The sequence below is a fragment of the Pantherophis guttatus genome, chromosome 2 (genome assembly GCF_059756535.1).
Source record: "Pantherophis guttatus breed Tessera chromosome 2, ASM5975653v1, whole genome shotgun sequence".
In the NCBI taxonomy this organism is placed as follows: Eukaryota; Metazoa; Chordata; class Lepidosauria; order Squamata; family Colubridae; genus Pantherophis; species Pantherophis guttatus.
The window spans coordinates 273385235-273412148 of NC_142064.1; the positions used below are offsets into that span (position 1 = coordinate 273385235).

At 40.3% G+C, this 26914-nt stretch overlaps 1 protein-coding gene across 1 annotated transcript; it reads left to right on the forward strand.

The window, feature by feature from the left end:
• Positions 1-8334: 8334 nt before the first annotated feature.
• LOC148115914 (vomeronasal type-2 receptor 26-like) lies at positions 8335-22098 on the forward strand. The gene is made up of 4 exons (XM_087885287.1): positions 8335-8549; positions 11945-12236; positions 18072-18198; positions 21144-22098. Exons 1-4 carry the CDS (start codon positions 8335-8337, stop codon positions 22037-22039), a joined length of 1530 nt encoding a protein of 509 aa, XP_087741413.1. The 3' UTR covers positions 22040-22098.
• Positions 22099-26914: the final 4816 nt, after the last annotated feature.

Here is a 26914-nt window from a genome sequence, read left to right on the forward strand (position 1 = left end):
CTCCAATCCAGGAGCCCTCAAGCAGTCACATTCATATATATAAAAGATGGTGACACAATAGGTATTTAGCTCCTTAGATGTGTGCACTTCAGAATCATTCATTCATCCTGATAAGTCATTTATATGTAGACAGACTTACAATGGTTCTAACTTTGTTTTCCCCTTGGTGAGTATAGATCCTACTTCTCATGGCTCCATTGAGCCCAAAGAGCACTCTCATGCAAGTGAGTTTTAAAAGGGCTAAAAGTCTGGGCTCCATTTTAAATACTATCAGTTTCCTCCATAATATTTCTCTGTTTACTGTATCAAAAAAGTCTTCTTCTGGGGCACAATTTCTCTTGAGGTCTTTTAGGGTGAATTTGATCATGAAAATGTTAGGCTGAAAAATAGTTGATATGTTGACTAATGCGCTGGTAGTGGTTTTTTTTTTTTTTTTAAATAAAGTGATTAGTCCCAACAAGTCAATAAAACATATATGTTTCATCCAAGATAGATAAGATAATCATTGGGATTCTTTTCACAAATCACATATTTGTTCACCATTGTAAATACCATTATTGGTTAAGATTATCCAGAAAAATTACCATCACAGTTGCACTATCGTTTTTACAGAAGACCCTTTGATTGGTCGCAAGTGTGCAGCAGACAGCCCCAAAGCAATGAGGATGGTGTCATGAGAGGATATTTGTGCTTTGATCCGTGCCCCCTCCCTATTGTGAATCCCAATCGCTAGCCATGGTATGGCTGATGAGCTCACCAATGATGGCTCAATCAATGATTGAGCATGGTGAGAATCAGCTCTTGAATTCCATAGACAAATCTAGCACCAGAGCTCACCGTAACAGCATTGCCAAAAAGGCATTAAGAGTTGTTAACCTAATCTTGCGAAACTTCTTTTCCGGTAATATTGTACTGCAAACTTGGGCATACAAAACCTTTGCTAGATCAATTCTCGAATACAGCTCATCTGCCTGGAACCTGCACTGTATATTGGACATTAACACAATTGAGCGAGTCCAGAGGCACTTCACGAGAAGAGTACTCCACTCCTCTGCCTGTAATAAAATACCTTACGCCACCAGGATTGAAATTTTGGGCTTGGACAACCTAGAACTATGCCGCCTATGGTCTGACCTAAACTTAGTACACAAAATTATCCATTACTTGTAAATGACTATTTCAGCTTCAACTGCAATAACACATGAGCACACAATAGATACAAACTCAAGGTAAACCACTCCAAACTTGATTGCAGAAAGTCGATTACGACTTCAGTAACAGAGTGGCCAGTGCCTGGAATGCACTACTTGACTCTGTTGTTATATCCCCCAAACCCCATAACTTTAACCTTAGACTGTCTACTGTGGACCTCACCAATTTCCTAAGAGGTCTATAAGGGGCGTGCATAAGCGCACCAGCATGCCTACTGTCCCTGTCCTACTATCTCCATTTATTAGTACCCATTTACAATGCCCATATTTATGTTTATACTTATACCTGTTATCATGTACATGCTAGACAAAATAAATAAATGAAATGAAAAATATATATATAGTCAGATCTATTGCTCATCCACAACCATATCACTCATTATAGGTAGAATAACATACACACATACCTGAGGGACTTTATAGGTGCCTACTAGTGATGATATCTGGATGGAGATATCCCTTTCAGCTCCATCAACAACAGCCAAAACGTTGTCCTTCTTTCCACAGCTGTAGTTGGGAACATTGGCTTCTCCAGTAGACAGCATGTCAAGCACAGCATCAGAAGTTGCAAGTGTGTTGATATAGTTGTCATGGATGTTGTAACCTAATGTGAGATTGTGCAGGAACTGGGGACTGTTGTTGTTGACCACTTGAATGGCAAAAATCAGGATTAGCAATTTAAAATGATTTGTACGTGTTCTCCTGTAAAAAAAAATAAAAATCATGTTATTATCATCAACAATAGAAACACCAAAATATTTGTTTCAATTTAATCCTCCTTGTCTCCACAAGCCAAGTGAGTCTTAAGCAATTCAAATCCGAAGCCAAAAGCAAATGATAGCTACCCATCAGCATTTTATTTTATGAGCATTAAGAAGATGAAATGGATATCTCTCCACAGAGATCTTTATTTGTAGCCGTTCTAGTTTTCATCTGCCCAGTAATCAGGATTCAAAATTATTAAATCATTAAAGTAAAACCACCGTAAAAGAATGAAGATTTTTCATAAGTGGTCCAAAAAAGCCATTCTAAAAACAAGTCAATTTTTTAAAAGAATCAGGCACTGAATATCAATGAGCCTTTACAAAAATATGGAACTGGGCTGGGAAGAGGCAACTACAACTACAACCTATTCAATAATTACTATAAACAAAATACATTATTCAAGTGCTGAACTCCGGATGGGATGGGGAGAAGAAAATAATTTGGACTTCTTTCAGTCTTTTTTCTGCCCCATCTTTGGAATTTTGCCTCTTTCAGAAATAAGACAAATGAGTGAAGCAATGAAAATCAGAATGATCCAAGAAATTAGATAGGTATTGCAATGAAGAAAATACACGTATGGCTGGAAACTATGACAAAACAACACATAGATTTGAAACCTGAGACATTCCTGTTGGACATGCTTCCAGGAAACTACAATAAGGGTAACACATATTTAATTTTACATATTCTAACAGCAGCTAGGATTGTATATGCACAATACTGGAAAAACGTAGAAGCCACTACAGATGATAATATAGTCAAAAAAATTCTGGAATGTGCCGAAATGAATAGGTTAACTCTAATAATCAAAGAAAAAGAAGATTCGGAATATTTTATAACATGGGAATTATTCTACAAATGGTTAGTTGAAAGATACAGAGGTTAGATGGGTAGATTTATGTGAAATATGGACTACATGAGAAAGAAAAACCGATGAGTAAATATTTTGATGGTTATATAATTGATACCATAATGGAAGATAGTATCCTTTTCGATAACAATTGATATTATCGCATATATGTTTATATGTACATGATTATAATGATTATGATGATGTTTATATTTTGACACTTTGTACACCTAGAAAACACACTGTTCAATATAGAAAAGGAATTTGTGATATAAAACAATAAAATATATATTTACATATGAAAAAGAAAAAAGAAAGTGAAATAAGGGAAAATGAAGAAGAGTGTTAGAACTGCAAAAGGAGGGAATGCAACTCCATCGCATTGAATGACTTACGCGTAAGAATGAGTGTAAGGAGCCACGTTGAAAGGTAGGTGATAGGTAGATATAGATGGTAGTTTTGTTTCAGTGATGACTATACTAATGAGATGGTCTCCTGGCTTGTAAAAGCTCCATGGATTTTTTCCATCTAGGTTCTTGAAACCTAGCGGGCACTTCATTTTAAACTTCCCAGAAATTGGCTGAGATACCAGCAACATCGGAAGCAGAAGGAGGAAATCCATAATTTATTGAGCTGAAACAATCTTCTTCCTGTTTCTAAACAATAGTAAGAAATTCAAACCACTTTCACTTTTCTGATTTAGACAGAGAAAAAATAATGTTTCATTTGAAAGGAGAGAAAGGTACACTCAAGAGCACAGACCCTGCCTGTCCCAAAATCTGTGCTATACAGAATATCACCTGAGGCCTTTTTATTTTTTTATTTCATCCTTTTCTGATGCAATAACCCTTCCATGTTGCTTCAGTCTTTGTTGACATCCAAGGAAATCACTGGAGAAGTAGCAGAAAATGAGTCAGTGACCGGGATGATGATAATTATAGTGAGAAGCAACTTCTCCTCTGAGGATCCTGAAGTTATTCCTTGGCTCCATGTACAGAGGGGAAGCTGAAGATAGCATATTTGTGAAAAATCAGAGACATGTCCTTTCCTATCAAAACATGTGTAGAAAATAATGCTGGAGGAAGATAGTTCAATACTCAGGGAACTGAACCCCTGAAGGCTACAACACAAGACTGAATTTATAGAGGGACTTATGAAGGTTCTGGAAAAACAATTTGGGACTATCCAGGGGAACAGGTTGATTAGCTTTGGGATATAAAAATTCATGAACTTTTTGAGAAGTGAGTTTAGGTTTGAATATATGGTTTTTGGATTATTGGACAAAAGAGGGGCAAAATAAAACTAAATGAGATGCTCCAGCAGCAAGAAATGAGTGGAATTTGGGAAGAAATAGCATTGATAACTCGAAATATTAAGGATACTTTGACAAGTAGCTACAAGGAGAATATGGATAAAATGCAGAGCATAGATGGAGCGCTGGAAAACATGATTCAAAGGACAAGGAGTGACCAAGATGCCCAGGAAGAGGAGGAGCGAATTGAAAGAGTAGATGAAAAAACAGAACAGATAAACCAACAAATAAAATGAGATGACAAGAAGGAGATAACAACAAAAATAATAATGACTGATGAAATAAGCTGAGGGGGGAATATTTTAAAGGAATTAAAAAAGGAACTGGAATTGCAGGAAGACTTTTCTGGAAGAGATATAGGGGCAAGAGTAGATATTTTGAAAATCAGACAATGGAATAGGGCAGAGAAGGGAGAAATGTTTAAAGTGATTGGTCAAGATGTGGAAGCAGATAGAGATAAAGATCCAAGAGAGGAATATGGGAGGCAAGCTAAGAAACTAACAATTAAAGCTTTAAAGCGAGCAAGAGATGATGGATGGAAAAGGAATATTTTCAAATCTAATAGTGGCATAATTAAAAGTTAGAATAGGGATGGAAACGAGAGAGCGGGGAATTAATGGAATACACATTTTTATATAATAAGATGAAGTAGTAACAAGAGGGGAAATCAGAATTTGAATGATGGTATTATTAAGCATGCTTGAATGCTCTCTACATGGGGCTCCCCTTGAGGAGCACCCAGAGGCTCCAACTGGTGCAGAATGTGGCCGCGCGGGGGATTATGGGAGCGAGGGGGCGCTCCCATGTGACACCTTTCCTGCATGAGCTGCATTGGCTTCCAGTGGTCTTCCGGGTGCGCTTCAAGGTGTTGGTTACCACCTTTAAAGCGCTCCATGGAATAGGACCTGGGTATTTGCGGGACCGCCTTCTGCCGCCGATAGCCTCCTACCGACCAGTACGCTCCCACAGAGAGGGACTCCTCAGGGTGCCGTCAGCCAGGCAATGTCAGCTGGCAACCCCCAGGGGGAGGGCCTTCTCTGTGGCAGCTCCTGCCCTCTGGAATGATTTGCTCCCGGGGATACGAAGGATATTGGATCTCCGGGTCTTTTGCCGTGCCCTAAAAACTTTTCTTTTCCATCAAACAGGGCTGGCACGAAACCCCCCCTTTTTTTTAGCTTTTTAAATTGTCAATGGGTTTTAATTTGAATGTTTTAAATTTTGGGCCAAAGTCATGTAATTCTTTTAAAAATTTTAAATTTTGTATTGGTATGTGTTTACTTCTGGCTGTGCACCGCCCTGAGTCCACTAGGAGAAGGGCGGTATACAAATTGAATTAATTAATTAATTAATTAATTAAATAAATAAATAAATAAATAAATAAACAAACAAACAAATAAATAAATAATATGGTGATTGGCATAAAAATAACATATTGAAATATTGAATAACTAAATAATGGACGATGATAACATAAATATGTGTATTATTATTAGAACCATATAAGCCTGCTAAATGTAACAAATGTGATTAATAATATTTTATTTGTAGTTTAAAAGAATGATCTATTGTCAGTGCTGTTAGCAGGGCTGCTCTGAGTTTTCCCTTCAGCTGGTGCTTCTTGGTTTTCTTAAAAGGACAAGGGCTGTCTTGAGTTTCTTGGCACTGTTTTTTGAGGTTTGAGGGGCTGTGAAGTTTCTGGCACTGTCCCTTTGGGGTGTACTTCCCACACTGGTTTCAAGGGTGGGAAAAAAACTATACAAGCCTGTGGTTGATATGTGATCTCTGCTGCTTAACCGGGGGAAGGAGGAGGAGGAGGACTTGATTCCCTGGTACCCTCTAGTGTTCAACATCCTACTATTATGCAATTAGGAAAATGTACCCTCAGGGTCAAACCTACCCCTCTTCTCAAATCCTTGAGTTCTGAGGTCACCTATCTGTGGGGCATGGGTGGGTTCTAAATTTTTTTACTACCGGTTCTGTGGGCGTGGCTTATTTTGTGGGTGTGGCTTGGAGGTCATGTGACTAGGTGGGCATGGCTAGCTGGTCAGAGTCATTTCTGGAAGGTCCTCGCACTTACGACCAGTCTTCGCACTTACGACCCGACTCATTTGTTTGCTTTTAACACTGATCAGCTGTAGGACGGCCCTTTGAAGCCCCGCGGCAAGAGTTTAAACAGTTTTTTTTCCCTCTAGTCATCAGCTGGGACTCAGGAGGCAGCAATAGATTGGGGTGGGGCCAAATAAAAGGTAAGAATAACATGGGGGGGTGGGGGGGTGGGAGGGCGTGGGGGGAGAACCGGTTCAGTGACATCATATCGTCACTGCTACCGGCTCAGCCGAACTGGACTGAACCGGGAGGAACCCACCACTGCTGTGGGGCAACAACTACTGGCCAAGTAAACCTCCTTGTTGCTACCCCTCCATTCAATACCAACAGTTTCATCCTCCCCACCAACCCTCTGGGGAACCTGAAGAGTACTGACGGGAGAAACTCACCCATCCAGGTTTGGCTTTGAGAGTAGTAGCTCAGCCAACCTGAGGCTGGTGGAAGAAAGCCCTAAGCAGGATTTAAGTGAAAATCAACTTTAATAAGAGTTCCAAAAGAAGATGAAGTTTCAGATATAGAACATAGTTAAAAATAGGACAAAAACAACAACAACAACCCAAATCTAGGTACAAACAAGCAACAGCAACAACAAAACACAGTTTCCAGGCTTGCCGCCTCATCAGGATCCAGCCAATATTCTCTAATGACTCCAAAAGTCTCCCTGGCTTGTTTTCTATTATTGGCTTTCCGCTATCATTGAGCCCATAAAGCTGGCTTCTTCATTAAAGAGTGTGGAAAGTATTGTAGGAAGTCAGCACCCATCCCTCTCCTAGGAAAATGAGATACTTTAGGAAATATTAAAAGGGCAGAATATTTCCCCTAAAAGGGAGGCAGAGACTCAGCCCTCCCCTCCACTTTTGTCAATGGGCCATTAAGGCCTGGGCCAGTCTATTGTACGTAACAAAGATCTACCTCCTTCAGGCAAAGCCATAGTAGGAATTGTCCAAAGCCATTTCATTACATCATCACCCAGCAAGATTCAACCAAGCTTGGGGCACAGACAACCTACAAAGTTACTCCTGCATGGCCCCATGGGAGTCTAACAACCAATCAGAATACAAGCTCAAATTCAAAGCCCAACAAAGGGTATAAATCTCTCTCACACACACACCCATGTGCACTTTTTTGCCCAGGACCTCAAACCATGTGATCCTGTCCACCATTAAAAGCCATCTTTTGAAACAGTCATCATGTTTCCATTGTCTTTCTCCCCACTTGGAACTGAACCCAGACGGACATTCCTTCCAATACTATTTTAAAGAAATCATTTGATTTATGAGCCAGTAAAGTGCTTGAGCTTTTTAAATCTTTACTTGAACCAGAGGTTACTACTGAAGGCAAACAAATCCTTTGGGAGACAACTCAGATGAATTTACTGGAGTTAGAAATGCAATTAGATAAATTTAAAAATTGAACAAGACATTGTGGATTACCCTCACAAATTGAAATACAACAGATGTTTTTGGAGTCCTTTCATGGAAAATACAACTAGATTTGAAGTATAATAAAATCTTGAAGATAAAGAAGAGATAATAGAATAAAACAGGAGTGAGAATTTTATTTACCTTTGGGACCTAAAGATGGTTGGGAGAAAAAAAAAGAAAAAAAATACATTTGGGGGAAAATTCTCTAGTTTCCCTCACTGGCCCAGCTTCAAAGTTCGGAGCCATAACTTTGAGTTTTCCCTTTTGACTTGTTCAAGGTTCAGATGCTTCTCTTCCTTGCAATTATCCAAATTATAGTGATTTTGTTGTCTTTATGTTAGGACTGCAGAGATATTTCTGCAAACTTTCAGGAAAATTTTAGACAAACAAGTCAGAAGGTGGTTTGACATCAGTATCAGACTCAAAGGCAAAGTTGAGTGGAGTCTATATGAAAAAAAATACTGGCTACATAAATGGCTCTGGAGACCGAAAGAGAATCTGGGTCTGGTTTCAGGACAGGCAGATTCTGTGTTCATGTCCCTTGGATGGGCCCTGACTGATCTGAAGCTACTTTCCTGGAAGAGGTTTTGGTTTCTTCCACCACCTCATCTCATACATTGTTAGAAACCAGGTGCCACAGAGAAGGCTCAGTCAGAAACACAGACCATGTGGCTGCTGCTTCTACATATTCTGCTCCTGTGGCCAAGGGGAGCCTGTGGGATACGCAAAGCCAAATGTCTCCTGACTCTGGGACAGGGTGAAGTGGACCCAGAGAATCATTACAAACCAGGAGATTATTTCATTAGTGGCATAGTCTCTACAATGAACGCCATTTTTCAATCGTTAGAGTTTGATAGAAGTCCTTCGATGAAGTTCATTAAGTAAGTTCTGCGTTGCCTTACAGCCACTCCATTTTCAATGCATGTCTACAGTTCCAGTCCTCTGAAAATGTAAGGTGCTCTACCTTGATCGGCTCCTTTTGCTAAGTTAGTTTCTGATTCTGCCTTCAGTTTTCACACTGCAGGTGAAGCTGCTCCTTTTGAGCTGTAAAGTCTAAGACTCCAGCCAAGGTATTTGTCCCGTTCCATTTCATTTTTGTCCTACGAGCAGAGCTAGATTGTGCACACAGAGGCACCTAAGGACCTTTCCCTTCCGCCTCACCTCTGAGCTCAGCTGTATGCTGCTGCTTCTATGGCCAACACGAACCTACACAAGCCAAATGCTTTCTGACTCTAGAGCAGGGTAAAGTGGACTCAGACAATCATTACAAATCAGGAGATAACTTGTATGCTCGTTTGACAGCTGCGGATAGAAAAAACGTTACAGAGGGTGGTGAGCACAGCACAAAACATCATGGGCTTTCCCCTGATACCACTAGATGAGATTGCTAGGGCTCGTTGCCTTAGAAGAGTGAGGAAAATTCTCAGGGACAACTCTCACCCTGGTTACTCCTTCTTTACCCTCCTACCATCGGGAAGGAGATATAGAAGTATAGCCAGGCACACAAACAGGCTGAAGAACGTTTTTTATCTGTCAGCTGTCAGACTCCTGAATGAGAAATAACATCATAAATTCATAGTATGATGGACTGCAGGGCCGGCGCAATGTGTAACATGTTCACACCGGTGCAGTAGGACTGGGTGTTTTGTTAATATGATTGATTTGGGTTAGGGATTTTCTGTCTTCACTGTGATTTGTGTTGTGTTGGGGTGTGTGCACTGAGGGAGCTCAACCAATCTCATTGTACATATGTTGTGCAGTGACAATAAAGATTTGAATTGAATTGAGATGATTTCATTAGTGGCATCATCTCTACAATGAAGGCTATTTTTCAATCATTAAAGTTCGATAGAAGTCCTTCAAAAAGTTCCCCTTCTCAATCTTTCTGCACTACATTACAGACACTCCTTCTCCAATGAATGTCTACATTTCCAACATTCTTAAAACCCAAGCTGCTCTCCCCTTGTTCTGTTCCTTTTCTTAACTTGTTTTATTTTATCTTGCGGTCATTATTATACACCGCAGGCAATGAAGCTCATTTTAAACTTTCAAATATCAGAACCCAATCAGAACGGTTGTCCCTATCTACTTTCCTTTGTAACCATGAGCAGAGCTGCAATGTGGCCACAGAGGAAGAGAAGGATTGAGCTGAGCTGATTCTGTGGGATGCCTGGTCCAAGCGCTCAAGAGGGATGCTAGAATTTCTCTCTGCATCAGAAATGAGATAACGCCATCATTGTTTTTTCCACACCAAAATTTACTGCTATTTAGTTGTTTGTTTATTTGTTTGTTTGTTTGTTTTATTTTGTCAAGCATATATAAGATAACAGGTAAAAGTATAAACATAATTTGAATACATGAAAAGAGTAAGTAAAAAGGAATATTAGGACAGGGACAGTAGGCACACTGGTGCACTAATGCACACCCCTTACAGACCTCTTAGGAATAGGGTGAGGTCAACAATACAGTCTTAGGTTAAAATTTTGGGGGTTTTGGGATGAAACCACAGAGTCAGGTAGTGCATTCCAGGCATTGACCACTCTGTTGCTGAAGTCGTATTTTCTGCAGTCGAGTTTGGAGTGGTTCGCTTTAAGTTTGTATCTATTGTGTGCTTGTGTATTGTTGTGGTTGAAGCTGAAGTAGTCATTGACAGGAAGGACATTGTGGCAGATAATTTTATGTACTATGCTTAGGTCAGACTGAAGTCGGCATAGTTCTAAGTTGTCTAAGCCCAAAATTTGGAAAAAGTCCCAGATAGCTATTCACAGAGATTGCAACTGATTCTCATTCAGAAGTTCATGGGAAGACCTAAGAATCTTTTTCAATGAAAATATATCCATTATATTGGTTGGTTGGTTGGTTGGTTGGTTGGTTGGTTGGTTGGTTGGTTGGTTTATTTGTTTATTCACAGAACTCATTGGTTGTTTGACTCTGGGAGTCTTATAATTAGAAGAAATAGAATTGAGAAGAGGAAAAGAATCATAACCTCAGAAACAGCAACAACAATAAAACCTCAACAAAAATCCTTCTAACAGAGGTTCAACCTTTGTTGTCTCAAAGCACAGCAGTATCTCACCCTGTATCTCATTAAGAAAGAGGAAACGGTTCATCAGATATGGGAGAAAATGCTTGAAGACCAAGGCATGAATTTAAAGTGCTGTTTCGTTGTTAGTTGCGAAGTCGTGTCTGACCCCTCGCTATCCCAAGGCCAATGTTCCTCCAGGCCTTCCTGTCCTCTACCATCCCCCGGAGTCCATTTAAGCTCACGCCTACTGCTTCATTGACTCCATCCAGCCATCTCATTCTCTGTCATCCCCTTCTTCTTTTGCCCTCAATTTTTCCCAGGCTCTTCTCCAGTGAGTTCTTCCTTCTCATTAAGTGGCCAAAGTATTTGAGTTTTATCTTCAGGATCTGGCCTTCTAAAGAGCAGTCAGGGTTGATCTCCTCTAGGACTGACCGTTTTGATCGCCTTGCAATCCAAGGAAGGGACTTGCAGGAGTCTTCTCCAGCACCATAGTTCAAAGGCCTCAATTCTTTGGCATTCAGCCGTTCTTATGGTCCAACTTTCACAGCCATACATTTCAACTGGGAAAACCATAGGCTTGACTATATGCACTTTTGTTGGCAGGGTGATGTCTCTGCTTTTTAGTATGCTGTCTAGATTTGCCTGTCTAGATTTTCCTCCCCAGGAGCAAAAGTGGTGTTAGTGTAACCAAACAGGAGAGTGGTTTTGAAGGCACCAAGAGCCTTGGTGGTGCAGCGGACTAAGTGCTGTTATGTAGCACTTAGCTGCCAGCTGCCTGCAATTAGTATGAGTTCAAATCTCACCAGGCTCAAGGTTGACTCAGCCTTCCATCCTTCCGAGGTAGGTAAATTGAGGACCCGGATTGTGGGGGCAATAAGCTGACCTTGTAGAAACACCGCTTATGGGGGGCCAAAAGTCCTAATAAGCAGGTATATACAAAAGAATGAAGGCTATTGCTATAAGTGCATTGTAAGCTGCCCCGAGTCTTCGGAGAAGGACGGCATATAAATTGAACTAATAAATAAATAATAAATAAATGAATACTATATGATCCTTCTCTCTCTCTCTCTCTCTCTCTCTCTCTCTCTCTCTTTCTCTTTTTTGTTGTTTTTATTCTTTTTGTATGGCAATAATTTGGAATGTTGCAAATAATAGTAACATTTGAAATAAAACTTATGATTGAATGGATTAAAAGTATTATCATGGAATAAATGTTAAATGTAATTTTCGCTGATATGTTAATACCTGCAGAAGGACATCCAAATTTTATTCGAAATTTCTGCCTTTCCTTTTTGCCACTGAGGATATCAACCAGAATGGCCATCTCTTACCTAACCTCACTCTAGGTTACAATATCTATGAAAATTTCTTCAAAGTTGAAATGACTTCAGATCCATTGCTGGATCTGCTTTCAGACGGGGAGGCCAATGTTCCCAACTACAGGTGTGGAAGGCAGAGAAACACAGTGGCTGTTCTAGAAGAGGCCGAGACTGGCATCTCCATCCAGATTTCAAACATGTTGGGCACCTACAAAGTCCCTCAGGTGTGTCTTTCTTGGGAAGGCAGTTTTCAGTTATGTAACTTTCAACCCGAGGTCAAACTATTTTAAAAGAAAAGCAGAGTTTGATTGTGAACATGACAGAAATGATATTTTGCTTGTTAAATTTAAAATACCCTTCCTTTCAGATCAGTCACAGTTTGGCTTCCCTTATTCTGAGGGATAAAACTCAGTTCCCCTTCTTCTACCCGATGCTCCCTGCCGAAGGACTCCAGTACCCGGCGATAGTCCAGCTTCTTCTCTACTTCAAGTGGACTTTAGTTGGTCTCATTGCTCCAGAAACTGAGCAGGGGGACAGGTTCATGAGGACAATGTCTTCTTTGTTGTTAAGGAATGGCATTTGTGTAGTTATATATCAAACTTTCCCGCTAAATACAGATTCTACAGTTTCAACAGTTAAATCTTTTTTCCAGTGGACAGAAGTTAATGTCTTTGTTTATGGTTCAGACATTAGTTCCTTCCATAGAGGAATCTTTTTCGTAAAATCAATAGTTCAACGCATTCAGAAAACCACCGTAAGAAATGTCTGGATCACCACAGCTCACTGGGACCTCACTTTTGAGTTGATGCTTACTAGATTTTCCTCTAAATACCTTGCTGGCATTTTTTCCTTTCTGGTGCAAAAAAGGAAATGGGCAAACTACGATGCAATTGACCTCTTATACACACGCATGTATCACTTTGTGAAGAATACATTTACATGTTCCTCCACTAAGGATGCCTTTTCAGTGAAAGTCTGGAGACGGTGCAGACAGAGAGAAGAACTGGTGGCTCTGAGGGAAGAGCAGATGGATCGGATCTTGGCTATGGACAGCTATCTCATTTACAACAGCATGTGGGCTGTGGGAAGGGCCTTACATTCAGCTTATATCTCCACATTCAAGAGATCAGGAAGGAACAGGGGCACGAAGCTAGAAGCTGAAAGCCTGAAGGCTTGGCAGGTATCTCTTTTCCATGACACATGTAACACCTACAAATGGGAATCAGTTTTGTAAGCGGATGCCTAGGTTACTTACTTAGAAAAATTAAATTAAATTTTATATTCAATTTAATTAAATAAATTCAGATCTAACCTAATTGGAATACATTTCTCTCTTCTTTTTTCTTCTCATTCCCCCAATCCTTATTTTTACAACACTTTCCTCTTTTTTATTTTTTCAAAGACAATTTTTATTTCTTTTTTTAATTGCATAACATAAAATACAAATGAAAATAAGAATAGTAGAGAAATGGGGAATGGAATTGTTGGTTTGGGGGGTGGGAAATGCATTAACTTCCAACTTTTTTCCATCCAGTAGAATAAAAAGGGTAAGTTAGAGCCTTAACTATTTACTAATTACTATTTACTATTACTATTTACGTACTAACATACTAGCAATTCCTATAACAACTGACTTATTTAATCAGTAAATCTTTTTTTTAATCAGTAAATAAAGTAAAACTTCCCTTTTCTTTCTCTTTTGACCACAATATCTAGAGGTGGTTTCCAAGCAGAAACAAAACTATATATATATAGTATCTTTATCAGCAAATATAAATTTGGTATTAAATGGTTTGTCGTGAATGCGACTGCTTGAGGGCTCCTGGATTGGAGCTGAAAGGCGAAAGGAAAGCAGTATGCTCCCTCCCATATTGGGGTAGACCAGGTGCTTTGACAGAAAAACATTATATATGTATGTATGTATGTATGTATGTATGTATGTATGTATATACATACATACATATACATATGTATGTTGAAAATGATGAGAATCTAATTGTCCCCAAACTGAGGATGTTCTTACTTGGCCAAAGATAGAAGAAAAGAGAAAAGCTATTTTGTATTTTTTTAAAAAAAACAGAATTATGTAAAGCTGGCCCAACATGAAACTAGGGATATAACTCCACTTTCAAATGATGACACCGTATTAGAAACACAGCAGAAGCCAGGATACCAGAGCATGCAATTTTTAAAAAAAATGTAAACTTGTGTGTGACTCACTTAATATCTGCCTCCCTTAACGAAGGAAGTTTTGGTACCAATTTTGGTTGTAAGTCTAGAACTACTTATATTCCATTCATTAGGTCTGTGCAGTGCTACTTTAAACTGCTGCAAACAGGTGCTACATTTTCACTTATATATGTCCCAAAGCACCTTTCTGGAATTGAAATCAAACAGCTATGTTTTTATTTATTTGCTTAGTTACTGAAGTTTGTATGTCATCCCAATTAAGGACTTTAGGAAGCTCGCCATTACATACCCCAGAATTACCGATGAATAAAAAAAGCTCATCACAAAGGCAGTTAAAGCCCAGAACTAAAAAGCAGGCATAGCCCAAGCATTTATTATTGGTAATTATCACCAGCACCACCACCACCAACACATGTGATCAAGCAAAGATTACCTCATGGAAGACCTACAGACCTATATAAGCAAATATAAAACAGATGCTTAGTTCTTCCCCCAAAATTAATGGGACCTTCAATGTTTTAATTGCACTAAGCACAAAATTTATATTTTGCTGATAAAGAAATAAAGAGAGACTTGTATAGATCTATTTCAAACTATTTAGCTCTCATCAGCTAGCCATACCCTTACTCGGATTCAAAGTTGGGCTTCCTGCATGTTAGGCAGTTGAATTAACCTCTGAGCCACAAGTTCTCCTCCCTTCATCAGTTTGAGCCAGGGGAAAGATTAAGTGTTTTTCTATCGAGACACCTGGTCTACCCCAGCATAGTTGGGGTATATAGCAATTAATTTGGTCTATCTCTGCAAACTCCATCAGTTTTTCCATCCATTTTTCCTTTGGGTTGATTAATGTTGTGGTACATTTTGTGATACAAAATGCTGTAGACAAATAGGAAGTGTGTACTTAAAGTACATGTGAAAAATAACTGTGTTGTAACATGGACAACAGGCCCTCTTGTTACGCTCAATGGCAGAATCCTGAAAGTCATGTGGTTTTGTGGTTTTAAGGTATATAATGAAATGTCCGATTGACCCTCATTGCAATGTGATGTAAGTGCCTACAGGAAAGGCTTTGTTTGCTATGCTTTAAATTCTAATAAACCTCTGGATCCTAAGTGAGATGCTTTATGGTGTGCTGTCTGTTCGATTGTTATTAAGTGCAGCTATGCTCAATAATTAGGTTTTTCCCCCTGATCATCTAGACCAGAACAATGACTGGTCTAGATCTTCAAACATTACATCAGCAGCTGTTATTATTCCTATGCTTATTGGTATTTATTGAACAGACAGCACATCATAAAGCATCTCCCTTAGGATCCAGAGGTTTATTAGAATTTAAAGCATAAACCTCTGGATCCTAAGTGAGATGCTTTATGGTGTTCTGTCTATTCAATTGTTATTTATGTTTATGGGTGTTTATTGACACTCTAAGGGACACGGTGGCTCAGTGGCTAAGACACTGAGCTTGTCGATCGAAAGGTCGGCAGTTCAGTGGTACGAATCCCTAGTGCCGCGTAACAGGATGAGCTCCCGTTACTTGTCCCAGCTTCTGCCAACCTAGCAGTTCGAAAGCACATAAAAAATGTAAGTAGAAAAATAGGAACCACCTTTGGTGGGAAGGTAACAGCGTTCCGTGTGCCTTTGGTGTTTAGTCATGCCGGCCACATGACCACGGAGACGTCTTCAGACAGCACTGGCTCTTCGGCTATGAAACGGAGATGAGCACTGCCCCCTAGAGTCGGGAACGACCAGCACATATGTGCGAGGGGAACCTTTATCTTTACCTTTTATTGACACTCTCCTAACCAAATTTGGAACTGAAAACAGAATCTGTTTTTGGAAAGAGAGAGAGAAATGTTGAGATCCCTCTCAATGAAGATCAAGAAATGGGTTTTTTTTTAAAAAAAAAAATCTGATGTTCCTTCTAAACTCTTATTTTCCTTTCCAGCTTCATCCCTTCCTTCAAAGCTCTCAGTTTCATAATAATTCCATAGAGGGAGTATACGTGGATAAGACAGGAGATCTGACAGCTGACTTGGACATTGTGAATTGGAGTGTTTTTCCAAACAATTCTGTCAAGAGAGTGAAATCTGGGAGTCTAGAAAAAAGGACATCTCAGAATTTTAACATTACCATTGACCAGAAGAGTACTATGCAGGTAGGAATGCTGAACACTCTGAGGCTAATATGTTTAAGTTTAAGTTTATTGTCATTGTACATATATACACAGTATACCCATACAACAAAGTTCACTTAACACCCAAAGACCAGGCCCACCACACATAATAATCCCTAAACACCCACCACCACCACCACAAATTCCCTGCCTTTCAACCACCCAAACATCCACACAACAGACCGAATAATGCTGTCACTGATGGTGGCCCTTTAGTTCATTGTTGAGTGCAATTATAGCTCTGGGATAAAAACTATTCAGAAAACGTGAAGAGCAACAAAGATGATTAGGGGACTGGGGGATAAAACATATGAAGAACGGTTGCAGGAACTGGGTATGTCTAGTTTAATGAAGAGAAGGACTAGGGGAGACATGATAGCAGTTTCCAATATCTCTGTTTTATCTTCTGGCTGTTCACCGCCCTGAGTCCTTCGGGAGAAGGGCGGTATAGAAATTTAATAAATAAAAATAAAATAATAAATAAATCTCAGGGGTTGCCACAAAGAAAAGGAAGTCAAACTATTCTTCAGGGAACCTGGGGGTAGAACAAGAAATAATAGGTGGAAACTAAACAAGGAGAGAAGCAATTTAGAACTAAGGAGAAATTTCCTGATACTTAGAACAATTAATAAGTGGAACAACTTGCCTGCAGAAGTTGTGAATGCCCCAACACTGGAAATTCTTAAGAAGATGTTGGATAACCATTTGTCTGAAGTGGTGTAGGGTTTCCTGCCTGGACAGGGTGTTGGACTAGAAGACCGCCAAGGACCCTTCCAATTCTGTTATTCTATTCTATTCTATTCTATTCTATTCTATTCTATTCTATTCTATTCTAGTCTAGTCTAGTCTAGTCTAGTCTAGTCTAGTCTAGTCTAGTCTAGTCTAGTCTACATGTAATATGGCTTTTATTCCACTGAAGGTGGTAAAAACAGGATTGTACTTTGAAGTGAGAGGGTGTTTTCTTTCAATGCATTTGAGTTTTCGTGTCAGCTAATCAGGTTCTCAAGTGTGCAAATTTCACCTTTATGAGATATTGAGCTGGCCATGAACAGTAAAGTCTTTAATTTTTATATTTTTTTCTGAAAATACATTTATTTGTCTGTATGCGCTGTATTTTTTGGACTATAAGACACGCTGGAATATAAGATGCACCAAGATTTCAAAGAGGTAAACAAGAAAAAAAAGTTTTTGCCCTCTCCAGCTCCCAGGAGCACTCTACAGGACTCCCAAACCCTCTGTGCGCCCAGTCTTTGTGAAAAATGGGCCGTTTTTGTGAAAAATGGGCCAAATTTTGGTCTCCCAAACCCCCCATGCATCGCATTTCTGCCCTCCCCAGCCCCCAGGAGCACTCTGCAGGCCTCCCAAACCCACTTTGCATCCCGTTTTTGTGAAAAATGGACCGTTTTTGTGAAAAATGGCTCCATTTTTGGCCTCCCAAACCTCCCATGCATTGCATCTTTGCCCTCCCCAGTTCCCAGGAGCACTCTGCAGGCCTCCCAAACCCTCTGTGCATCCCATTTTTGTGAAAAACTGGCCTGTTTTTGGCAAAAACGAGACACATGGGCCGGGGTTTTGGGAGGCCAAAAATGGCTGTATTTTGTGTATAAGACGCACCAACATTTCCACCCTCTTTTTTTGGGGGGGGGGAAGTGCGTCTTATACTCTGAAAAGTATGGTATTTCTTTTTGCTCCTCAGTCCCTCCCAACTTCCAGGTGTATGGAAAGCTGTCATCCCGGATTCATGAAGGTGGTTCTGGAAGGAAAACCCATCTGCTGCTACAAGTGTCTTCCTTGTCCGGAAGGAACTATCTCAACCATGGAAGGTGAATGATACAGAGAAAAGGGGAAGACTTTGGGGAAGACCATTGTCTCAGACATTGCTCATGAAATATGTTTTGAAAGGCATTTTTAAACTTGGCATTCAAAATAATTTCTTTTAATACAAATAATCCATAGGGTGTCATGAGAAATAATCTGTTATTATAAATCGGGAGCAGGATATTTAAAAAAGAAGATCAGCGAAGGCCTGGAATTAGAAGGGAAATAGCATTCCTTTTTTTTTTTCAACTTCCTTACTGATGAACTGCTGGCATTTTTCTCTTGGTGTCTCTGGAGAAATGGATAACTTCTGACACTGTTTTCCTCTCCTCTCCGACTAATGCAGGGTGTCAAACTCGCATCATCATGTTGTCGTCACGTGACATATCACGACTTTTTCCACTTCACTAAAATGGGTGGGCGTGGCCAGCGTGTGATGCATTTGGCCTGTGGGCTGCGAGTTTGACACCCCTGTACTAATGCATGAATAAAATACTGATCTTTTTTTTTTTAACAGGTTTAGGAACAATTCCAACAGTTAGCTCTTCCTTCCTTCCTTCCTTCCTTCCTTCCTTCCTTCCTTCCTTCCTTCCTTCCTTCCTTCCTTCCTTCCTTCTTCTTCTTTTTTTCTTTTAAATTTGATTTATGTGCCGCCCTTCTCTGGAGACTCAGGGCGGCTTACAATGTGCTAAGCAATAGCCTTCATCCTTTTTGTATATTTATACAAAGTCAGCTTATTGCCCCCACAACTGGGTCCTCAATTTACCTACCTTAGAAAGGATGGAAGGCTGAGTCAACCTTGAGCCTTGGCGAGATTCGAACCCTGCAGTAATTGCAGGCAGCTGATCTTAATAACAGGGTGCTTTAGACCACTGTACTACCAAGGCTCCACCAAGGCTTCCTTCCTTCCTTCCTTCCTTCCTTCCTTCCTTCCTTCCTTCCTTCCTTCCTTCCTTCCTTCCTTCCTTCCTTCCTTCCTTCCTATCTTCTTGATTTGAACTTCATATTGTTTTAAAGTGGGTGAAATGGACAAATTTATCCTCTTAGCTGGCAAAACAGAAAGAACTGTACCCATTGAGTAGTATTTTTTTCCATCAATTTTCAATGGAGATGTCAAGGATACCGAAACCACTGGTGCTTGGTTTCTGGGAATGGGTAGGAGATAAGGGATGGGAATCCATCAGTCAGAGGAAGATGTTGTAAGGAAAATCCATCTGGTTCAGTTCCAAGCTGGGAGAAAGACACTGGAAACATGGAGGCTGATTGGAAAGAGAAGTTTATTGTTGAAGCAGAACCACATGTGATTCTGGACAGCTGACAAAATGGAGTTGAGAGTGGGTGGGTTTTTATACCTTCTTTGGGCTTTGTATTTGAGCTTCCCGTTCATGTGCAAGGACATGTCCTTTAATATTCTATTGGCTGTTGTCAGATTCCTATTGGGGGGGCGGGGTTACGTAGGGGTCATGCAGGGGTCATAGCTGGCTCTATAGGCAAAAGGGGTAATGCAAATCCTGTGCTTGTCTGAGCTAATCTGATAAACCGCTGGATTATTGTTTATCTGAGCTCCCAGGTTCCTGTGACTCTGAATTTGGAACTGCTCTGGGGTCATGCAATGAAGGGGCTTGAGTTCTGAAAGGGTGTTGGGCAATTCCTATTGTGGCTAATGTGTATTTCATCCTATTTTGGATCTTGAGTGAGGGGCTGCTTCTAATCCTATCACTCTGCCTTTCCTAGCTGTCAAACTTTGCTACAAGCAGTTTCAAAATATCCTGTCTTGAATGGGTTGGCTTCTTCTTTCAATAAGCTTTTTATCTCTTAAGTGCTGGCAACTGCTGTGGGCTATTAAGAAAAGGTGGGTGTTGCTTTCTGTCTTGAAGAGCTTCTTTCTCCATTTCTCCTTTAGGGAAATATAATATTCTGCCTTTTTAATACACTGCTCAAAAAAATAAAGGGAACACAAGCAGAAGACATCCGAGATCTGAATGAATGAAATAGCCTTATTAAATACTTTGTTCATTACATACAGTAGTTTTGTGTTCCCTTTAGTTGTTTGAGCAGTGTATAAACTACTATACGTAAAGAACAAAGTATTTAATAAGACTATTTCATTCATTCAGATCTCGGATGTCTTCTGCTTGTGTTCCCTTTATTTTTTTGAGCAGTATATTTTCCAGTGGTGGAATTAATTTTTTTTTTACTATCGGTTCTGTTGGCATGGCTTGGTTGGCGTGGGAGGTGAAGGATACTGCAAAATCTCCATTCCCACTCCACTCCAGGGGAAGGATATTGCAAAATCTCCATTCCCACCCCACCCTGGGGCCAGCCAGAAGTGGTATTTGCTGGTTCTCTGAGCTACTCAAATTTTCCGCTACTGGTTCTCTGAACTGCTCGAAATTTCTGCTACCAGTTCTCCAGAACCTGTCAGAACTTGCTGAATAGCACCCCTGATATTTTCCAAAATATTTCATTCTTCTGGGGGTGGGGGGCTTCCCACAAAGAGAAGACCTGACCCTCTCTATGATCAAAATGGAATGGGGAATTAATATTTGCAAAGGAGATTTTAATAAATCAGCTTTCTTAATAGCCAATTTACACATGCAGACCAGCTGCTGAATCTATTGTGAAATATCTTCCTTCTTCAAAGATTCAGAGCTTAAAAGTGCCACTTGTGTCCAATCATTTACTCCTTCCTGTGCTTGAACTAGTCCAATGCAGGAAGTGCAATGAGCACCCCTCCATGGATCATTGCTGGCAGGGCTGTGGATTGCTTTGGGTTTCACCTTCAAAAGGTATCACTCATCCTTCTGTTTATACTAATGACATTTACTAACCAGTCTGCATACTTTCTTTCTCCATACACATTCATCCACACCATCACCGGTTTCTCTCCAATGATGCAGCTGATGAAAGAATATGCTTTATGATAGATATTAATCTTGCTCTTTTTCAGATGCCGAAAAATGCACAAAATGTCCAGCAGATCAGCATCCAAATATCAACCGAGATGACTGTATATCCAAGATTGAAACTTTCCTATCCTATCGAGAAAATTTGGGGATCATCCTAGTTTTCCTTGCCTTGTTCCTGTCTTTAATAACAGCTTTTGTCTTCGGAATATTCATTAAATTCCAAGAAACTCCCATAGTCAAAGCCAACAATCGGCATCTCTCCTACATCCTCCTCATCTCCCTCCTACTTTCCTTCTTGACCTCCTTCCTATTCATTGGCCGGCCAAGGAGAACCACTTGCCTTGTCCAACAAACAGCATTCAGCAACATCTTCACAGTAGCCATTTCTACTGTCTTGGCCAAAACTGTCATGGTTGTGTTAGCCTTCTTGGCCACAAAACCAGGGAATAAAGTGCAGAGGTGGCTGGGGAAGAGCTTGGCCAATTCTATCATCCTTTCTTGCTCTGGTGTCCAAGTTGTCCTCTGCAGCATCTGGTTGGGCATCTTTTCTCCATTCCCTGAGTCAGACATGTACTCAGAATCCGCTGAGGTCATCCTGCAATGTAATGAAGGCTCTGTTGCCATGTTCTACCTTGCTCTTGGCTACATGGGCTTCCTAGCTGTCATCTGCTTCACAGTGGCTTTTCTGTCCAGAAATCTACCCGGAGGCTTCAATGAAGCTAAGCTGATCACCTTCAGCATGATGGTCTTCTGTAGCGTCTGGATATCCTTTGTACCCACCTACCTGAGCACCAAGGGGAAGTATATGGTTGCCGTGCAAATCTTCTCCATGTTGGCTTCCAGCGCTAGCCTGTTGCTATTAATTTTTCTCCCCAAATGTTACATTATTTTCCTAAGACCAGACCTGAATACAAAAGAACACTTGATGTCAAAATAAAATAGTGCATTGCGTTTTCTATATGGGATTCCCAGAAATGTCAATTAAAACTTGTAACAAATGGAGTTTGGTAGTTTAATTTTTTAAAAAATCAAATTTTTAAAAATAAATAATTTCTTTAAGTAATGGACATAGATTCCCAGTTTATAATAAAAGTGTTCCCTCCCCCCTTTCTCTTTGATGTTGAGTGTGTAAGTACGGGTGGTATTCAGCTGGTTTGGACCAGTTCTGGTGAACCAGATGCTAATTTTACATCTGGTTCACCGAACCACTAGTTGCAAGGACTGGCTTGCCACGCCCATCCTGTCCTGCCCCTCTCAGGAGTCTTCACGCGACCCGTTTTGGATGTGAGGTAAGTGCAGGGCCCACACAGAGACTCTGGGAGGGCAAAAAACAGGCCTCCCAGAAGTTCTGGAAGTCCAGAAACAAGCCAGTTTTTGGCCTCTGGAGGGCCTTTTGAGCCCAAGGGAAGCCATTTTCACCATCCTGGAGGCTCGATAAAAGCCTCCAGAGCCTAGGGAAGGTGAAAAATGGGCCTACAGAAAGTATCAGAAATACAAAAACGGACGTGTTTCTGGCCTTCGGAGCCATTTTCGCCCTCAAAAAAGTGGCTTGAGGAAAGCCTCTGGAGCCTGGGGAGGGCAAAAATGCCTCCCACACACACACCATAGTGCATGAGGCCAAGTAGGCCATGCCCCCATGGCCACACCCACCCAGCAACCAGGCAGATAACCAGTTGCTACATTTTTTCAATCCTACTCCTGTGCGTGAGTGTTTGTGGATGCTATGGTTGAGTGTGGGAGGCTATTTTTTTTTCTTATTGGTAGTACAGGGGAAAAGGACGGGCCTAAAGAAGGGAGGATTCCCTTCTTTTGATTTTATATAAAGTTTTGCATACAAGATTGAGAATAGAAGTAAGTGATGATTGGGTCTGAACAAAAACCAGTGTGTAATTAGGTAAAGGACATCAAGTTCTAATGAGGATTGTGAGGCAATTAGTTCATAAATGATCCCTTCCATCCCCCAAATCCTATCTGCCAATTCATTGGGGAGGGGGCATTTTCCTGGGAGAAATATAAGAGGGAGAGAGAGAGAGGGAGGGAGGGAGGGAGGGAGGGAGAGAGAGAGAGAGAGAGAGAGAGAGAGAGATTCAGTATTTCATGAATATTGTAATGTTCTGCTTGATTTTGGATGTCTCCTCAGGACAATGCAGCTGATAAGATGGCAGTTCCCTAATTTACCACCATATAACTGAGCTATAATGATGAAAAGATTTTCATCATGAATCTGCTCTTCTTTCTGATCTGTTTTTCCTATTATTTGGCCAGAACCAGTTTTCTTGCAATTAAACTCCTTTTTCCAAGTGCTATACTCTGCTGTTTATTCATAAATTTTAATAAAAATATTTTGCAAAGTAAAAGTTAAATCTAAAGAAAAAGAAAGAAAAAATTGCAAAAAACCAAAGTAATGTTGGAAGAAATGTTCATCTGGGTTCAGTTCCAAGTGGGGAGAAAGACACTGGAAGCATGGAAGCTGTTTGGAAAGATGGTTTAATCGTGGACAGGACCGCATGGTTTGAGGTACAGGGCAATTGAGGACATGGGTGAGGGAGAGAGAGAGAGATAGAGATTTATATCCTCTCTTGGGCTCCGCCTTGGAACTTCCTGTTCCTGTGTAATGGCAGGTATCCGGATTGGTTGTCAGACTCCCATGGGGCCATTCAGGGGTAACTTTGTAGGTTGTCTTGAGTCCCAGGCTTGGTTGAATCTTGCTGGGTGATGAGGTAATGAAGCTAATTCTATCATGTCCTGAGGGTGAAGGTCTTAATCCCATCATCCTAGAGCTGAAGTGGGGGGCAGGGAACTGCAGGGAGCTGCTTTGTCTTTAAAAACATGTTTCTCCTTTTCTTATCCAGGGAAATGTAATATTCTGCCTTTTTAATATTTCCTAGAATATTTCATTTTTCTAGGAGATGGGTGGGTGCTAACTTTCTACAGTAAAAAGACAGAAAGAAAAACTTAAGTCAAGAAATAAATAACTTCCAACCTTTCTTGCAGTAGATATTTTCAAGCATGTTACCCTTCTTCTCTCTTAGATGTCATATAAATACCTTCAACCCCTTATTCAGTCCACACTTTTTTCAAACAACACATCCATAAATCATCATTTCATTGTTTCTTCCTTCAGCAAAAAAGTTATTCTCTCATCTGATTTTATATCTCTTATCTCTTATATCTTTATTAAGACTCTCTAAAGCTGGAATGATAAGTAACAGAAGTGGGCAATCTTGTCTTGTCCCTTTCTGAATTTCAAATGCTTTAGCCAAATCTCCTTTAATGATACTTAATGTTGTTTTTGACCTGTATTTCGATTTTATGCATTTGATAGAATTATTTCCCAAACTCACATTTTCCAAATTTTCAACCAAAACAGAAAACCACAAACCAATTAATAGTATTGAATGCTACCTTCACATCAAAAAATATTAGCGCAGCTTGTTTTTCATTATGCTATTCTAAATATTCTAAAACATTTAGAATATTCTTTACATTAAATATTTTAGTCCTATGCCCAGGACAATATCTATTAATTGGATGGCCTGGTTGACAAAGTAACTTCCTCAATCTGAATGGATCACTGCTGAAATTCCCAATTTTAATCAGTTCAGTTAATAGGGATTCTACGTAATAACGGTAAGTTACAGTTCAGTTACAGTTCAGGGATGTGGTGGCTCAGTGGATAAGATGCTGAGCTTGTCGATCAAAAGGTTGGCAGTTCAGTGGTTCGAATCCCTTGTGCCTGTAACAGTGTCTAGTCCAGTGGTGGGTTCCTCCCAGTTCGGTCCGGTTCGGCTGAGCCAGTAGCAGTGACGATATGACATCACCGAACCGGTTCTCCCCCCCCCCACCCTCCCACCCCCCCACCCCCCCCACGTTATTCTTACCTTTTATTTGGTCCCACCCCCAATCTATTGCTGCCTCCTGAGTCCCAGCTGATGACTAGAGGGAAAAAAACTGTTTAAACTCTTTGATCAGTCATACAGGCCACATGACCACGGAGACGTCTTCGGACAGCACTGACTTTTCGGCTTTGAAACAGAGATGAACACCGCCCCCTAGAGTCAGGAATGACTAGCACATATGTGCAAGGGGAATCTTTGTCTTTTTACAGTTCATAAGGCGTATAGGTTTCAGCGATAAACCTTCTGAATTGCAACTTCATATATGGTCCTGATCCTTTGTGATTGACATTAATCTAGTCATCTAAAGTTCAATACTAAATGGGTACCAGATAAGGGTGAATTCAAGAGGGATTGGACTTGCACCATTTGTGGCAACTTTGCCCCCAATTCTCCTTACTATTCTCCTACAATGACAATTTTACTTATTCAATCAATCAATCAATCAATCAATCAATCAGAATAGAGCTGGAAGGGAGGTCTTTTAATCAAACCCTCTGCTTAAGCAGGAAACCCTATCTTGTGTTTCTTAAAATAATAAGTAGATGGTCACATTGTTTGGGGGGAAATCGATAAAATTGAGAAATCAGTAATAATAAGGAGGTTGGATTTCAGACAAAGCTCATCTCTAGTTCATACATTCACATAGACTTCCATTTTTGCAATCTTGGAAAAAGTATTTTAAATAATACAATATAGAATCATAGGGCTGGAAGTAACCTCAGAGGTCTTCTAGTCCAACCCTCTGCTCAAGGCAGAAGACATTATACCATCCCGGTCAAATTGTATTATCAGACTTCCTGTGCTGGTCAAGGTATGTTACCCACATTATTCGTGGTGATTCTGTTCTAAAATCTTAAGCAGCTTTGTAATTTACACAAAGAACCCAAAAATTGGCAGTTTAGAAATAAGAATCAGTTTCAAAAGAAATCCTCACCCTAAAATATGATCAATCTCCCACCTCTCAATGACAGTTGACAGATTCCCATTTAGCTGGGAATTTGGATATTGGATATTGGTGTTTGGATATTGATGCTCAATTAGTAGTTATTGATAGACAAAAAAAGTGGGTTTTTTTGTAGTGTTTTATAGTGTTAAAGAAAAGAACAATGACATTTGCTGTGATTGATGTTCATGGGTTGCACACATATTGATAGGAAAAGCTCTCCAACTTAGTGGAAACTCCTGTCCTTCCTATTGGCTGTCCAAGAGATCAACCAGGATCTTACCCAACATGACTTTGGGCTACACAATCCAGGATAGCTATTTTGATGTGAAAATGACTTCGGATGCTCTGCTGGACCTGCTTTCAACTGGAGAGGCCAACATTCCCAACTACCACTGTAGAAGGCAGAGAAGCGTCCTGGCTCTTCTTGAAGGGGCTGTCGCGGACATCTCCATCCAGATTTCAATTATGTTGGCTACCTACAAACTCCCTCAGGTGCTTGTGTGCATTCTAAATTTGAGATAGATGAGTTAAACGTCAACAGTCTAACTTTCCAATGCTGATTGGTGACCCATGACAACTACTTGTGGTCATTTCCCCCTTAATGAAAGCATCTTCAAAGCCTCAACCGGCCATTGTCAAGGTGGTAAAAGCCCAGTCCACCTTGGGCACAGTGCCTGTCGGATGATTCCAGAAGTCTCAAACATTAGTGGAGAAATGACCTCTGAAAGTGAGATTCCTGCTTTAGAGCTTATGAATTGACAAGGGAAACAGCTTCCATATAAAACTTTCTTTTTTTGCAAAAATTGGGCTTCCTTTTCCCAAGGAAAAAGGAAGGAAAAAGGAAAAAGGAAAACATTTTCACACTCAGTTAATGTTTTGGCCCTAATCTGACCAAATAGCAAAACTTAATCTCTCTCTTTCCTTTTCAGATCAGTTTTACTTTTGCTTTGCATGTGCTAAGTGATAA